The 16274-nt window shown below is 39.1% G+C and overlaps 1 protein-coding gene across 1 annotated transcript; it reads right to left on the bottom strand.

The window, feature by feature from the left end:
- Positions 1-1251: 1251 nt before the first annotated feature.
- lox (lysyl oxidase) lies at positions 1252-7425 on the bottom strand. Its single transcript, XM_003444500.4, has 7 exons — positions 6805-7425; positions 6126-6234; positions 5284-5415; positions 4983-5139; positions 3936-4031; positions 3642-3757; positions 1252-2367 (listed from the first exon to the last, which is right to left on the bottom strand). The coding sequence occupies exons 1-7, from the start codon at positions 7304-7306 to the stop codon at positions 2361-2363; spliced, it is 1119 nt and encodes a 372-aa protein (XP_003444548.1). The 5' UTR covers positions 7307-7425; the 3' UTR covers positions 1252-2360.
- Between the last annotated feature and the right edge of the window lie 8849 nt (positions 7426-16274).

Below are 16274 nucleotides of genomic sequence, written 5' to 3'. Positions count from 1 at the left end.
ACGCCGTAAAAAACGCCGTTTTTATGCATCTATGAACGGCGTTTCCTGCCGAGTGGCGGAAAAAACGGCGTTTTCGTCTGTCTTTGAACGCCGCTTTTTACGTCACTCGGATGGTGCGTTCAGGGCGCCATGTGAGAGTCGGAAAAAACGGCGTTTGTCGGAACAGAACGCCGTTTTTTTCGGCGTTTTGAAAAATTAAACGGCGTTTTTTACGCCGTTTCTTAATCAAACGGGTTAGAAACGTGGCGAATTTTGGCACTAATGGCTTGCCACATATCCTGGCTTGCACGCGTTTTGTTTCCTGCTCCTCACTTTTCGTGTGTCTCTCCTCCCGTCTTTGCGCTCACTATCTCCCTTAAGTCAGTTTGGCGGCTGATAGGCCACCTCGGGAAACGCCCCCACCTCACAGTTGCCTACAATTGTCCGCTTAATCCACTGTGGAATAAAAAAAAATACTGTACAACAACACCAAACACACACTATAAATATGGGGATAAAATCATGCAATAGGAATATCAATAAACAAACATGCAATAGCAATATTACAATAAAATCATGCAAATAAAATTGACACTATGTACCAACACAGTCCAATCCAAAACAAAACATAAAAACACAATTTTCCACTGTGTGACACAGATTCCTTAGCAAGCTTGCTAGTTGCTAACTTTGCATTCCACTGTTTTGTTCAAATATGGTTGCTTTTGATTAAAAAACCAAACACAGTAGCTCTTACCATTTTAATATGCAGCCTAATATTAATACTTGGCAACCTAAGGAATACTGGTATTTTACACTCGTAGTTGGAGCATGTACTTGGATTGTCCATTAGTGCTTATGGAAGAAACTATCCATGACCAAAAAAGACTGATAACATTATTTTTTATCCTGTAATGCTGGCCTGGGGATTTATTAGCAGTGACTCACTTTTGGAGTCAGCCTCAAACGGACATCTGCTTCGTTTTCCAGCCCCAGAGGCTACTGCTTGAATGGTAAATGACTGATATGTAGCACCTTTCTACCTAATTTTGCGTTTTGCACTACAAGTCTCATTCACACAGTGCTTTTATCTATATTTAAGGACGTTTATCTAACATTGGCATATGCAATGTGATGGATGTATCAGGGGCAACCTGCCCAAGGAAGATCCATCGTCCTTCTGATTGGTTGACAGCCTGCTCTACCATCTGAGCCACAGTTGCCGTTGGACACGGTGAAAAATCACATTAAAACAGACAAATGTAACATGAATGACTTCACATTCAAGCAAACTTTATTAGTGTGATATGAAGCAGAAATGCAGGATGATAACATGAGACATGAGCTTGGCCTATACACAGCTCTGCAGGTATGTGTGGTTACAGGTCATCAGGCACACTCACTGTGTACTGTGTTTACACAGTTAACACACACAAACACACACACACACTTACTCACTTGTAAAGGATTTACAGGCAGGATGGTTTTTTTTGTTCGTTTTTTAAATTCGTAAACACAAAGTGCAAACTTTATATATTTTAGCACCAAAACTCAAAAATCTAGTCTATAGCACCAAAAAAGCATATTAAATCATACGGGATGCTTTAAAAATGAAATGTCCATTATATCTAAAAATGCCAAGAAACTGTCATCAAAATGTTTTTAAAGTTTCAAACATTAAATTAATACTAAAGGTAAAAATCTTATTGAGAAGCAGTCTATAGAAGCGCAGAGAGAGCATGCGTGTCTGTATGCAGTCACAAAATAAATTCATTTGCCTCACTCACATGAAATAGTTTTTTGCAGTTTAAGAAAGAAAAAGCTCACAAGGTCATAAGAAAACTATGTCAAAAGAAAAAATATGATATAAATGCAAATAAATTCATACTCAATCCTGCCCTGAAGTTATTTAGCATAAAAAGTGTATCTAATGGCCTTTGGGTAAAAATTAGCTTCTTTAAACAAACTTTTATGTTGGATATAAAAACTAAATGTGCAAAGTAAGAAAAAATAAGAAACCAGTAACTCCAACTGCCAGATACATGTAGTAGTATGGAAGCAAAAAGTACAACGTCTCTCTCAATATAGAAATACAGTACACATGTAATGAATCAGAACTGCTCTGAAAGCCACAAACCGAGTAATTTTCCATCTCTGGTTTGGATCCACGATAAATCGATCATCTACCCCAGTAACTCAAAAATACTAAAATATTAATCAGCATATCGTCCCTATTTCAGGTATTTCTATGTCCTGAGTATTTTTTATTGTGTATATTTGAATCATCTGACTCACATGTGAACAAACTGTAAGTTTAACTCCTGTGCAGCTCTGTATGCGTCTTCTATGTTCATCTTCAGGCTCATATCCGGGGATTCACCTCAATAGCTGCAAAAAGCAAAGCAAAAGTACTGATGATTGACAGATAGTCGGTACCAGTCACTCTGAATTCATAAATTAGATAAAAGCTAAAGAAACATCCCGTATTTTCACTCAGAGAAGTGAAATTCAGTTTGCCTTCCTGTCAGCGAAATGCAGAATTCTGGGTTTGGTGAAATATTAAACTGAGCTGCCGGCATCTTTTTTGCAGAGACAGTAGGAAGTGGTTGTGTTCCCCAGAACAAAGTCAGGAAATAAGGTGGAACTCCACAGGTTGAAACAACAAAAAAAATCACCACAAATGTTGATCTTTTTTACTACTTAGACAAATCAGCTGATTAATAAATCTGGAGTTGCACCTTTTACATGTGATCATCAATCACAGAACACAGTTACACCTTTATACCTGAAAAGAAGTCTTCACGTTCTAGTTCTGGAAAATCTATAATAAAAAATCAGTAATCAGTACAGCATTTCTGTCTGTAACTGAATCTTTTCTCAGGTGTAGAAGGATCTGTTTCACAAAGCAACACAGATTAGTGAGCTACCCATTCTCTGTCTGGGCTTTACCAGGATATAATGCAGTGATGTAATGGTTAGGACTATCGCTTCAAAGGGAGAGGGTTCTTGGTTTCAACATGCTGGCCAGCTGGAGTCTTTCTGTAAGAAGCTTGCATGTTCTCCCTGTGCCTGCATGGGTTCTCTCCAGGTATTTCTGGTTGCCTCCCACAGTCCAAAGATATTCAGGTTAATGTGTCACCACAGAAAAATCTCCATCTCATCCTCTTCCTAGCATCCCCCTCTGCCACACTGCTCTTCTACATATCCTCTTCACTACAATTATGAATCTTCTTAGAGGTCTTTCACTTTTCCTCCTCCCTGACAGCTCTATATTTAGCTCCTTTCTCCAGTGTATCAACTATCCCTCTTCTGCACATGTCCACATCATCTTAGCCTTGCCTCTCTAACGTTGTCTCCAAATTGCTCAACCTGCTCTACCCCTCTGATATAATTATTTCTAATCCCGTCTATCCTGATGTCTCCCAGTGAAGCATCTTCAGTTCTGCCACCTCCACCTCGGCCTCCTGTCTTTTTGTTAGTGCCACCATCTCCAGACAGAATATCATAGCAGGTCTCACTACCACCTAATGACGTCCTTATGTTAAAATGCATCAGCTGATTTCTTGTGATGGTAATCACATGGTTCTATGGCTGTTCTTCTATTTCACAACTTCACCAAATCAGCCTGAATTAACAGTAAAGGAAAAGTAGAGGTTTCTCACGCTGTCATGGTGCATCCGGAGACATGTGCAGAGGTGCCGGTGTACTGAACATCGCATCGAGCGACGTTGTTGTTGAAGTTGGACTCTGGAACTTGCTGTCTGGGGTTTACTGTCACCTGACAGGAAAAGACAGTGTATTACAACACTCATCAGTGCAGCAGGTGAAAATTATATTACCAAATCAATAACGTTTGGCAAAACTTTACTATTTTCAATGTTTAACAACTCAATAATATATTGTTTTGTATTTTAAAAAGGCACAGAATGGTCAAAACCATGACATGCGAATCAGACCTTCAGGATGTACTTTCCAGGAGAGACGTCAGTGATGTCAATCCACTGACAGTCGATGTCAGCATTGTAGGTGTCATAGCAACCTGGACTCAAACCCTATTAGAAAAACAAAGGGAAAAAACCCCACAATAACACAGTCCTGCGAACTTAATATAAACATTCACACCACAATTTTAAGACATTTGTGTTGAGGCTTATGCGTAACTTCAATAAGGGATAGCTGTATTCATTCATCTGGCTGCATTTCTGGGTGTTTGGACTGCTAATCTATTCTTTACATCACTTTTGCTTTTAAAAGCTGTCAAACTTAATTCTTTCATCATCACCAGTTATTATCCTGCCTGACCCTGTGAGCCGATCAGCCTTTGGTGTGCTATAAATCTCAGTCTTCTTCCGTCATTCTGCCTTTCAAACTCCACCTGCTTCAGCCACCACCAGGGGGTCCTGTCCTACATCCCACTGTTGCTGGAGTCTGTTTTGCAATGTAGCTTAATCGCAGTCAAACTGTCAAATATTTTATTAGTCAGACTGAATGAAAATTAACGTGCTAAATGATGAATTGCTAAATATATATAATTAATGGTTGTAAGAGACATGGCTCCTATAAAATAAAAACCTGTGCTGTCTACAGTCTGTGAGCTCAGAAATCATCTAGTTTCAGGCCCTAAACTAGGCTACATACTGTTAAGCAAGAGTACTTTTTCTTTGTTACTTTTTTATTAAGATTTTTTAAATATTGATTTCTTCTTCTTTTTTTAATAAAAAAAAAAAATGGCATCAATGAGTTTTCAGCTTTCAGGAACCAGGAAAAAAGTTGTTTTAGCTGAAACTAACAACTGCTTCCTAACACAGTATCCCACCAAAAGTACACATTATACAATACTCTGTCATATTTATAAAAGATATGATGTCTACAAGTCAGGTTACTGTGTTTTTCTCTTTAGTAATAGTATAGAAGTAATCCAATATATAAATGAATTTACTTCAGTATTGTCCCCAAAAATGACTTAAACAGTCATTAACAATTCAACAAGTGTGTTTTTGTACCTGAGTGTGTGAGGTGCAGGCGAAGCGGCGATAATATCCTGGATCACAGGAGGTGTCCTCCAGACAGAAGCTGGCCTTGTGACCCTCAGCCACTTGACTATAAGTTCGGGAATCCAGCAGCTCGTACAGGCTGAACTCGTCCATGCTGTGGAAGTGACTGAATAACACCACAATAAAGTCACAGTGTGACAGTAAACTACCAAATAACTGGGAAAGTAAGTCCAGGAACAATACTGGGATAATAAATGTATACCAACGTGAATCTCTAAACCACGTTAAACCCTTTCATCCAGCAACCTACTTATGACAGCTGTGCCACTCCCAGGCATATCGAGGTTTGCTGGGCAGGAAGTCGGCCGTTCCCTGGTTCTTCACCCTCTGAGGAAACCTCAGTAAAACTCTGGTGTCATAATCCTGAGAATAACGAGAAGACCTAGAGGAGGAGAGATGGTGGCGAGAGACGAGCTCAAAGTCAAGTCTTCAGTTTGAATGTATAAACCGCTCCTCCAGTGAATTCTGCACAAACATTGAGTCTTGTGTCCATCAGTGAAATGAAAATGATTTACATATTGCTATTTTTGAATTTCAGTAGATGAAGAATGTTCCATGTAAAGTATGTTCTTAATTGTATCTTATAAATCATCTAATATTCTGTTGGGGCACAGGTAGATAGTTACCCAAATACAGCACTTCATCAGTTGATATTACTATGTAACAACCTGTCTTTTAAGTGTATATGCTGACTTCTGCACACCAGGGGGCGCTGCTGAATGAACCTGGAGTAACTTGTCAGCCTTCTTCACTGAGCTCCTGAATTTTGGTCAGTCCCAGCTTCACATTTTTATGCCATACACAGAAATTATCTCAATGGGAGTAAAAGAGAGCACCAGCATTTGTCTGACTGTGCAGCTAGTTATTAGTGAAAACATCTGTCCCTCTCCTTTTATACTGTTTCCCATCTGAAACTAAAAAACCTATTTTGTCCATTCACACATTATTTGTTCGTTCAATCAGTCACTCATACTCACATCAAAGTGAAGTTAAAGCTGATTGGTGAATTTTAAAACACACTGTGTGAAAATAAAATATATCTAAAAGCAGGCAGCAGAACCGAGGCCTGCAGTCAGCTGTGTATTATCTTACGTGGCAAGGCAGTTCTCCTCTGCAGCACAGCGCAGGTTGTACATGGGCACTCTCTGGACGTAGGTAGCGAGCTGGATGTAGTATGGATCGGGAACCAGATCAGGGAGTCCTGCAAACAAGACACGGCAGATTTATACTGGCAATCCTGGTTCATCGTGTTTTTTGGTCACTAAACTAAACTTTAAAAGTTGCACCTTGATCAGTAAGCCACTGAGACACTGTGTAGTTTACCATGTAGGTTTGAGTTGAAAGCCAGCGACATTTAGCTTTAAGCCCCTTAAGGCATATTATAAATGTGCGCCAGAAAACTTATAAACTCGTCGTGCCAAGTAGTGAAAGCTGAAAAAGGCTGTTACTGGAGCTTTACACTGAAACACCTGCAGGCATCGTGAACATGGATGAAGGCTGTAGAAACTGCAAATAAAGGGTTATTGATGGATTGAGCATGAACATTTAGCCTATAAAAAGTCGCATGTAGACAAAATAACATGAGGTTATGAGCCAACACTTAACACAAGGGATAGGAGGTGTTTAAATATATGGTAAGCTTACAGTCTTATGGAAAAAAAATCTTCAGAGCTTTTGTGTAATTTTACTAATTTTAATCATGCAGGCTTGTTTTGTGATGGTTTGTCAGTGACATCGTAATGAATAAACAAGTAGAAATTAGTTTTCTTACCATTCTGGTGGTAGCTGGTGCCATAACCGGGTCGGGGTTGAACCCGAGGTCTAGGTCTGTAGTACGAGTTGTAGTAGTTATAGTAAGGGTCATAGTTGGAAGGCTTGTACGGGTCGTAGGGATCATCTCCCACCATCACGTCCTCCCGTCCGACCGCGCCGGAGTCAGGTCGCTGCCGCCGCTGGTGCGTCATGGCGCGTAATTGCGCCGAGCTGCTGGCCGCAGGGACCCTTGGGGAGCCCCGGGCTGTATCGTTAGCACTGCTGAGGACAACCACGGGGTTCCCCTGGCCAGGTGATCCGCTTTGCCTCCTTGCGGAGGGCCTGTACTGAGAGCCGCGGCTCAGGATGCTGAAAACCTGCCCGTTATGTTGCCATGTCAACCCCCGACGAAGTGCATCAGCAGCAGGACCTTCCTGGGCGCGAGCTCCATCCAGAAAAGCACAGAGGAAACAAATGTGTGCAAAAGAAATCAGCAAAACGATGGGGGAGAGCTCCTTCATTATTAATAGTAAATCTCTTGAGTTTTTAATGAGAGTTGCTCTTCTTCCAGTCACACAGCTGCTGATTCAAGGACTTCCTCTCAAATGTTTGAGCGCAACTGCTCCCGAGAGAGAGAGAGAGAGAGAGAGTGAGAGAGGGAGAGGTGGTTTAAGTTTAAGTATCAGATGTGGCTTCAGACTCTCATTTAGTGTAATTGTAACTTCTTTATTCTCTCTTCAACTCAAAAAATAAAAAACCATTCAGTTGAAATTGAGTAGATGCCCAATAAGTTTCCCAGCAGTCTCCAGCTGTGTGCTATCAAATGGGAATTATTTTTTTTACCAAGTTCACAAGTGCACTGTAGAAATTAGAGTTAAAGTCAATGCCTTCCACTGCAAGTACAATCTTACAAAAGAACCCGGGGAGCCAATTACTGGACCTCACGGTAACTACATGTACCTCTTTGCAAGTTTATGTTTTAAAGTAGTCAAAGTTGCATATTCACACCATGTCTGATAGATTTTAAGCTGTGATAACAGGAGGCAATTTCAACTTAGCTAAGTATAAAAAGAAATCAGATGAAATATGTATTTTTCTCTAAAATATTAAGATTTTACTGTATTTTCTTTTAAGTTGACTGAATGTATTTCATGCATCCTGTCAGGTTTATGTTGTGTTATGTTTATCTTTCTTTCCTAATTGCGGTATGAGGAAGAATTTAGCACTGACATTTCACAGCAAGAAGGTTTTGGGTTTGACCGTATGAGGTTTTTGTTCTCCCTGTTGTAGCAACTGTTTAGTCTCAGTCTAAACACATGCATATTACATTGATTAGTGCTTCTAAAACTGGTCATAAGTGCAGATATAATAACATTCTGAGTCTTTAATAAGGTTAGAAGAGTACTATGAAATTAATTATTAATAGTTATCAAGTTTTATGACTTTTTAAAATGTCCAGTTTGGTGCTATTACATCAAAATGAAAAATTGTTAGAAGAGGTTCAAGACCAGTCTGTGTAAGGCACAAACCACAAGGGTACAGAGGCAGTACCTCTGAGGTTGTGATGCCAATGACAAGCCTTTGTGCTGCTGAAAGTACAGTACTGTATTTTGGTGAGAGACTTTACAAAAAAATACAGATGCTCTCTGTCTCTTTCACACACACACAATGTGAAGTTTATTGTCTTGGTTTACATGTTTGAAAGAGGCTCCTGATTTTTACACTAAACATGTGGAAGGCTCGACCAGCAGTTTCACACATTGTCCTATTTGTTTTCATTGAGGCTTTTTCTCCTGGCCTCACAATTATAGTTTATATCCCAGCCAAACCCAAACTGCAGATGCAGCTCAGGAGCACCAGATATCATGAAACTGCAGCTTTACCCAAATGTAGCAAATGGAAAATCTCATCAGGGAGATTTGTGATTTAAAATGGATCATGACAGCAATGCATGACAACCAAATTCCAGATTTCAATGCTGTGGATGGATTTCTCCATGCAGCATGGCAAAGTAATTTTGACCGTGATTCAGAAACTTCGATGTTTATGCACAAGAAAACAAGAAAGCAAACAGCTGCATGTCAGAAGGAGTTAGTTTGAGACATTTCCACACTAAAATCTTATCAAGTTTTACTAGAAAAGACGGCACCAAAAACAGCTTCTTCTTTTTCACTTTTAAATTCCAGGCTATTGTCTTCTTTTCACAGGATGAGGCGTAATTAGGGTGATGCTTTGACTTCATAGCAGTCCTGTCTCAGTCTAATTATGTCTGTGGCCAGAGCTGCTCAACTTTACTCAGAGATCTAAAGATACTGATTTCTGACTCACTATTGCTTTAGTGTGTCCACCCTTCATTTAAAAAAAAAAAGACCTGTCAGGGTAAAAAAGGAGTCCAGTATGCTCCAGTTTTCCAATTATTTGTGGCCCAGTGCTAGAGGCTTATATTTTGTGGGTATTTATGGTATTAAAAATACATATATCATATTTTTTTTTTTTTAACATATTTTTAATCATAATAAGCTGTGCTCCAGTGACTCGACACCTACAGGTTTTGTTTGGCTTTATTGGAAAATAATAAGCTCCTCTCATGCTGAGCGCTCAGGATGCTTTAAAAAAAAAGCTGAAATTGAAGCACTTACCAACTGAGAAGTTTCCTCCTCTGAGTGCACAGTAAAACACAACCTGCCACCCACAGAGCCACAGCGCCTTCCCTTTAAACCAATCCAGATAAATCACTTCAAATGCTTTAGGTTACTATACATTTTCTGTTTAACATGTCAGTGACTTATGTTTCCAACCGGAGATAGCGGTCTTTCACCGTAACACTTTAAGGAGAACCTAACCTGTACCCTTACCTTGGTCTTTGTATATTTCCTCTAATGAGATGGTAAAAAATCTGCTTGCTGTCTTGTTTGAGACCTTGAAAATGTTGTTTACAGTTTGTTGTCCTTGTTTTCATGTTGCTTAATGTGCAAAGTACTTATTTTGGTATCCACAGTTCGATAATGAACCTGTTCATTGTTCCCTGGAGGAACAGTGTAGCATCTGCAAACTATCAGCTGCTTCATCTACTGTGATGACAGGAGCCTCACCAGCTCTGCAGTCATTGTTTGGAAGAAGCTCAGAGAAGGAAAATAGATTTTAATTATGTTGGTACCCAGAAACTGTCTCAAGACTAATCGGTGCTCAAAATATTAAATATATTTCTTTCTCAGTTCTCTAATTTATTCCCTTTAACTGATTAATTCCTGTTAATACTGATACCTGAAACTGGCCAATCAACATGTTTGTTTGTGAAGAAAACCCTGTTCAGCAATGTTAATTCAGGGGTTCAGATGGTAAAGCTTGGGGATTTGCCATATGCATTTAAATGAATAAGCAATGAAATGATGATTCATTTATAAAGAAATAAATGGGGGGAAGACACAAAGACCGCTGAACTGGAGCTGACAAAAATAAAAACATTGGTTGAAATCATTATGTAATGTGTGACAAAGAGGAGGATGCATGGTAGAAGAAGTGGAGTAAAGTAAAGAAAGCTCATTATCAAGTACTATGAATTTCACATCGTTGATGGGGTTGATGGGGTCATCTACTTCTACAAAGGTTTGCTCCAAGCCCTGCCCATATTGCAGGGCAGGTACTTTTTGTTCATTACCTCAGGACTTGTATAAAGTTGCAGGCAGTACAAATGCAGACTCCAAGCTTGTGCAACTAAAATCAACACATTCAGCTCTTGTGGTTGACACTTTTTTCTTTCTGGCTTCAAATATCAGACACAGTAGACTAGAAGGTGAAAACATAACTTTATGACTATCTGCTGCCTGTAGGTTTCCATATTGATTTTACAGTTCTTTTACTTCTCAATAAAATGCTTCATGGCCTTGCAGCAGCCTACTTGTCTGACTTGCTTCCTCCAGGACTTGGAGCAGTCGTAGACTTTGTTTGATTTATCTGTGGTTTGTAACAGAAATATGATGCAATGTAAATACTGCCGTTATATTGTTGTAATTATGTATTTTTGGCTACATGTGATGTGTTCTTATCTTGTCTGCTGCAGAGTTTATCTGCACAGGAAAAAAAATACTTAGAATATTTCTCTAAGAAATCACCAATCTACACCAGATATGCATAAAGATAATACTGATTCCTTTTGTCTTAAATTCAAAGAACCACACCAGGTTGCCTGTGGGTTTTGTGTTGGAGCAGAAATGCTTTTGCATGGTGTTTTGGTGAGTAGCTGCAGGTAGCCGCTTCAGCCGCAAACACGTGTACAAACTTTAACTGATTCCTTCACTGCTAAAGGAAAAAGTAAACTGCCTGAACAAGAGCCGCTTTTTACAACATTTGTGTGAAGATCAAAGGTAGGCAGATTTTATCGCAGCGCACTGCACTTCCCTTTCAGCAATACAAGGCTGTTCCCAATGAGAAGCAGGTGTCGGCCTGATCTGAGCACTTTAAACGGCTTCATAATGAGGGCTGGCTACCTGGAGGGTGCCTACTGCACACGGGACACATAACAAGCCATGGAAACCAGGCACAATAGCAGTACCTTCATCATTACAAACATCATCATCACCTTTGGTATGTGTAGAAGACAGTGGATGAAACAAGAGATCCATAACAAAGCCACAAAATTGAAGAAAACATATGAGTGAATGTGTTGTTATGTAACAGCTCCCGGTCTTAAACCGTGTTTAAGGTTTGATGTTAGTCACTGGCACACCTGCATTCAACAACTTAGACACATGAGGCACGTGACAGCACTTCATTCTAACCATGTGTTAAACTACAGTAGGGGGTCTCAAATGTCTTTTGGCACACACTTCAGAAGTAAGGTCACGCCTAGCACCCCATGGTAGATTTCTTTAAAGAATCAATTTAACATGAAGTACAAAAGCATTAGCAATCCCTTGTTTGTGTATTTTTTCTTATAGAAACCATATTCATGAGACTTTGGGTGGCAGTAAACTGCACTGTGCATGGCTGAATGGGTTAAAAGCATTCTTTTTTACCAGGTCAGTACAAAGCTGCAGTTACATCCCTCCATCAATTTAGTGTGAAAACACTGATTATATTACACCAGATACATTCACAAGCTTGTGTATCACAGTTTAACATGTGATATTTAAACAACCAAAAAAGACACTGTTTACTGAAAAATCTCTCTTAATCATCAGAATAAAATTTTAAAAAATTATTATAATGAATCATTAAAAGAAAAAGTTGTTTTTTACCCTGAAAGGAAGGCTTGAACTGCTAATGTGTTAGTATGACTTTCTGCGAGTTGAGCTGGTTGAGTCAGTGGCTTTTGGTGCCGTTTAAAAAGTTTGTCATCAAATAATTGGTGACAAATTAAACTTAGATGAATCTTAAAATATAAATGTGGTTGTCTAATTGCAGCTTTGTGGGTTTTATTCCCAGCCCCAGCACATGCCATCCATCCATGGGTCAAGAAACCAAACTGCAAGTTTCTCCTGGTGTGTGTGTGTGTGTGTGTGTGTGTGTGTGTGTGTGTGTGTGTGTGTATGTACTTACTATAGTTAAAAGGCAACAAGTCAATAGGTGAAGCTGTAAATCAGTCAGGCTTTCAGACACTCTTTCACTGTGATCTTTATTGTATTTGTCTGTAGTTGTTTCTATCTTTGTCCTCTAAATTTTATTTAATTTAAACTAATCCATACAAATTTTGAGAGGAAATAATGGAAATCTGAAAAAGCTACCATGCTACCAAAACCAAAAACATGCAAAAAATGTTATATAGAAGGTGAAAAAATTGGAATCAAAATATAGGCAGTTATCTAGTCTTCCCATCCATCCATCCATCCATCCATCCATCCATCCATCCATCCATCCATCCATCCATCCATCCATCCATCCAGCCATCCATCCATCCATCCATCCAACCAGAGCATTGCTTTCACTTCACTGCTGCTGATCTGCTTGTAAAATTGCCGAGAAGCTCATGGAAAACACATCAACCAGCTGGCCCCTTCCTCTAACCCTGAGGTCAAACAGCTGGGGGACAGATGAACGCAGCACCCATAAACAGCAGAGCGTGGGGGTTGTCATTTCTGTGCTGCTACTTTGACGAGAGAACCTGTCAATCAACCTGTATGGGCAGGGCTGCACGTTGTTGGCACTGGTACTTTCATCTGATGGTCTCTGCTCCAGTCATTGCCATGTACAGTTCAGTATCTGCCACCTGCTCGCTTGTAGTAATCTGATTGTTACACTCAAACAGTGACCTCAGGAAAAGCTCCATTTTACATTTGACTGATGTAAAACATTGACAAGTAAAACAAAACAAAACAAAGCAAAAGGCTTTTGTAAAATTCCTCAGAGCAGTTCTAGAGGTGGAAATATCAATTAACACTGCCAAAGTGACAAACATTTAAATTCACTAGCTGGGCCCACGTCCTCACTTTAGGTTTGAAAGCGTTTTAGTATGTAAAGGTGAATGCTTTGACATGAACTGAGCTGCGGTTTGGGGAAGGCCTAAATAGAAATGAAGAAGTTAGAAAATTGAGAACAAGGAGGCAGGGAGGGTGGGGCACGTAAACAAGAATGATCAGCTTGCAGAACTGGGGGAACCTCTATAGATGACAACCGGAAGGAGCGTGTTTGGAGGCGTGGTACCGCTCCTGATATTCCGATACATAATCTCCAAAATATAAATCATTCTAAAATGTAATTTACTTTCACAAAGAGAAAGGAAATAAAATGTTTTGTTCATGGTCATCCATACATTTCAGCACCTAAGATAATCAATTTTAAATAATATAATTTCATTCTTTGAAGTGATGGTAGAGAAAAATAACACCAAGACCTTAATCTTGTGCGTGATTTGGCCCATTTAGGACCAATTTGCTGGTTCCTTCTTTCCATCCTTTTTATTCTGTGGTCTTTCCTATTATAACTCCTGCAGGGACCCAGTTTCCTGACATGGACCATTAAATCTTTAATCGACACAAACTAATGAGGCTTTATTCAGCCAGATGTTTGAACTCGAAAACAATTATTATTTTCCGGATTCTTAGGGTCTCAAGATATATTTTTGGCAAAATAAGAATTAAAACCGAGTTCTTAAAATGGCACATGGGTACTTACCTGCATCAAAATACAACAGTGGCATTATTTAATGAATGACCCAAATCCTTTTTCTGTGCACACAAGGCTTAAAATCCCTTTGTTTATCATATTTTATTCAGTTACAGATTAAAGATTGTGCCGTTGCTTCAATTCATTCATGACTGGATCATAGCATCCTGCTGTTTGCCCCGTAGGAGCTGTGAAGGTTTACACAGACATCCAGATTCTTCCATGAGTGAACATAATGCAAAAACCAGTAGAAGAGTTCTGGTTTTATAACTATTTATGTTTAACTGATGTAGATTACATCAATTTACCTGAAAATTTCAATATAAAGGTTTTTGGATGGGACTGATGGCTGGCATTAAATATGAAAGGATCTATTTATTTAGAAGCAAATCAAAATTTGGGAGCCAGAAAAACGGAAAACTCAGAAACAGAAGGGAGATTAAATGATAACCTAACAAAGGCTGAGGGTTCAGTGGAATAGCTCGAAAATTACTCCCTACAACATTTTCCTTGTTACCTTTTCTTCACCACAGTAGAAAACTTTATGAGGTGAAGAAAAGGTGGGAAGAAGCAAGAGACTCCATAGTGTAGTGGTTTACACATTCACCTTAAAACTGTAAGGTTTGGTTTGGTCTGATTATAGATGGAGACCCAAATCCCATTTGGGGTTTTGTCAGGAAGGATATCTGGTGTAAATCTGTGCCGAGGTGCCTGCTGTGTGAGCTCTTGGGAATAAGGGAGCAGCTGAAAGTAGCAGAGTCATGGAAATGCACAGGTAACGTGAGATCCAGTCATACAGGCGTAGAAACCATCTGGTAACCACAGATCGCTATGGAAAAATGTGGATTTCTCAGCCAGTCTGCAAAACATTGGTGGCAGTCTCAAGGTGAAATGGGTATACAAAATAGGTACACAGTGCTGCACCTGTCAAGGTGTGTACTGTGGCAGGATATGGACCCAATCGCAGGACTCGTACATGGAATGAAACTTAAAGCGGCAGCTTTTATTGCTGGGAGGACTTTTCATAGAAATAAACTTCACAAAAAACATATCAAAACCTTGAACATGAAAACTAGACACTAAACTGGACACTAGAAAATAAGAAAAACAAACTAGGAAAACAAAGCAGGGACTGAGAACACAGGGCTTAAATACACCAGGGAGTGACGAGGGAATGGAAAACAGGCGGGAAGCACAGCTGGGGCTAATCTGACATAATGAGACAAGGAAACAAAGCAGAATACACTGATAATAGGACAATGACTGTCAAAGTAAAACAGGAAGCACAAAGCATTCATAAAGACAGAGATGTGGAAACATGACAGACTCTGGAACAGAAGGAACATGAAACAACAAGACGTGGGACACATGGAACACATAGAGACAGAAAAGAATGAACATCCAACATACAGAGAAAAGAATTAAACCTTCACCAAGAACACATATGAGGCACAGAAACAGAACAGAAATTAGAAACCAGGAACTATAAATATAATACAAACAGAAAACCACAATTTAAAGAGTATAACTTAACCAAAAACACAAACACTGGGTCAGAGTGTTCGGTGTTCGGAGCCGTGACAGCACCGAAAATTGTTTTGATTGTTCTGGTCACTGGCAGATTGCTGCGGTTGCCCATAGTTTGTATCAAATACTAGCATGGTTCGCTAACATGGTTTGCCTTTTACACTTAGACAGGTGGAACAAGAATGAAGGATGACAACCATAAATCATGAATAAATACAACTACTTCAAACGCTGTTGCGTTTAAATATTTCTTTAAATTCAACCAGGTTAATAATTATGTTTACTGTGCAGAGTCTTGTTGACACGTTTTGTGTTGTGTTTTTTATTTCTATGGTTACAAGAAGACACAACACATGTTCACACAGTGCTTTATTTTACTCCATTTTCTATTCTACCTAATCTATTCATTTTAAAATTTTTATCTACAACTCATATTCATTAACCCATATTTTCTTCACAACTGCAAAAGTGAATCAAATTTGGGTTCAAGTGAGAAAATGTAGCATTTTAAATTTTGGGGCAGCAAAACATCTCAAAAAGTTGGATGTAGGTTGACAAAATGCTGGAAAAGTGAATGATACGTAAGTTTTTCTTTTCAGCAGAATCTAGAATTTAGAACTAAGTTAATAAAAAAAAACTTTGTGGAGAGCCACTAAATTATCTTTACAGCTTAGATAGAGATTATTAATGTTGCACAATTAGGCTTTACGTCTTGATTGGGCAAAAACAGACATTGTTCATGGATTTGATCGGTTGATTGTTTTTTGTTTTTTGTTAATGAAGACAAATTCTTAAGCAGCCTTTAAACTAAGTCAAAACACGGCCATAGTCATTCAGCAGTAACGACTGTGGTTATAATTT

The sequence above is a fragment of the Oreochromis niloticus genome, linkage group LG12, assembly GCF_001858045.2.
Source record: "Oreochromis niloticus isolate F11D_XX linkage group LG12, O_niloticus_UMD_NMBU, whole genome shotgun sequence".
Lineage (NCBI taxonomy): Eukaryota > Metazoa > Chordata > Actinopteri > Cichliformes > Cichlidae > Oreochromis > Oreochromis niloticus.
This window is presented reverse-complemented; position numbering and strand designations above follow the sequence as displayed.

What these genes read in the sequence shown, in the direction of transcription:
- lox (XM_003444500.4), bottom strand. Translation starts at nt 7,306, where the DNA reads ATGAAGGAGCTCTCCCCCATCGTTTTGCTGATTTCTTTTGCACACATT. An exon ending in CACCAGCTACCACCAGAATG is followed by an intron (nt 6,235 to 6,804) that starts GTAAGAAAACTA and finishes TCTTGTTTGCAG; the next exon opens with GACTCCCTGATCTGGTTCCC. An exon ending in CCTGCACCTCACACACTCAG is followed by an intron (nt 4,032 to 4,982) that starts GTACAAAAACAC and finishes TTTTTCTAATAG; the next exon opens with GGTTTGAGTCCAGGTTGCTA.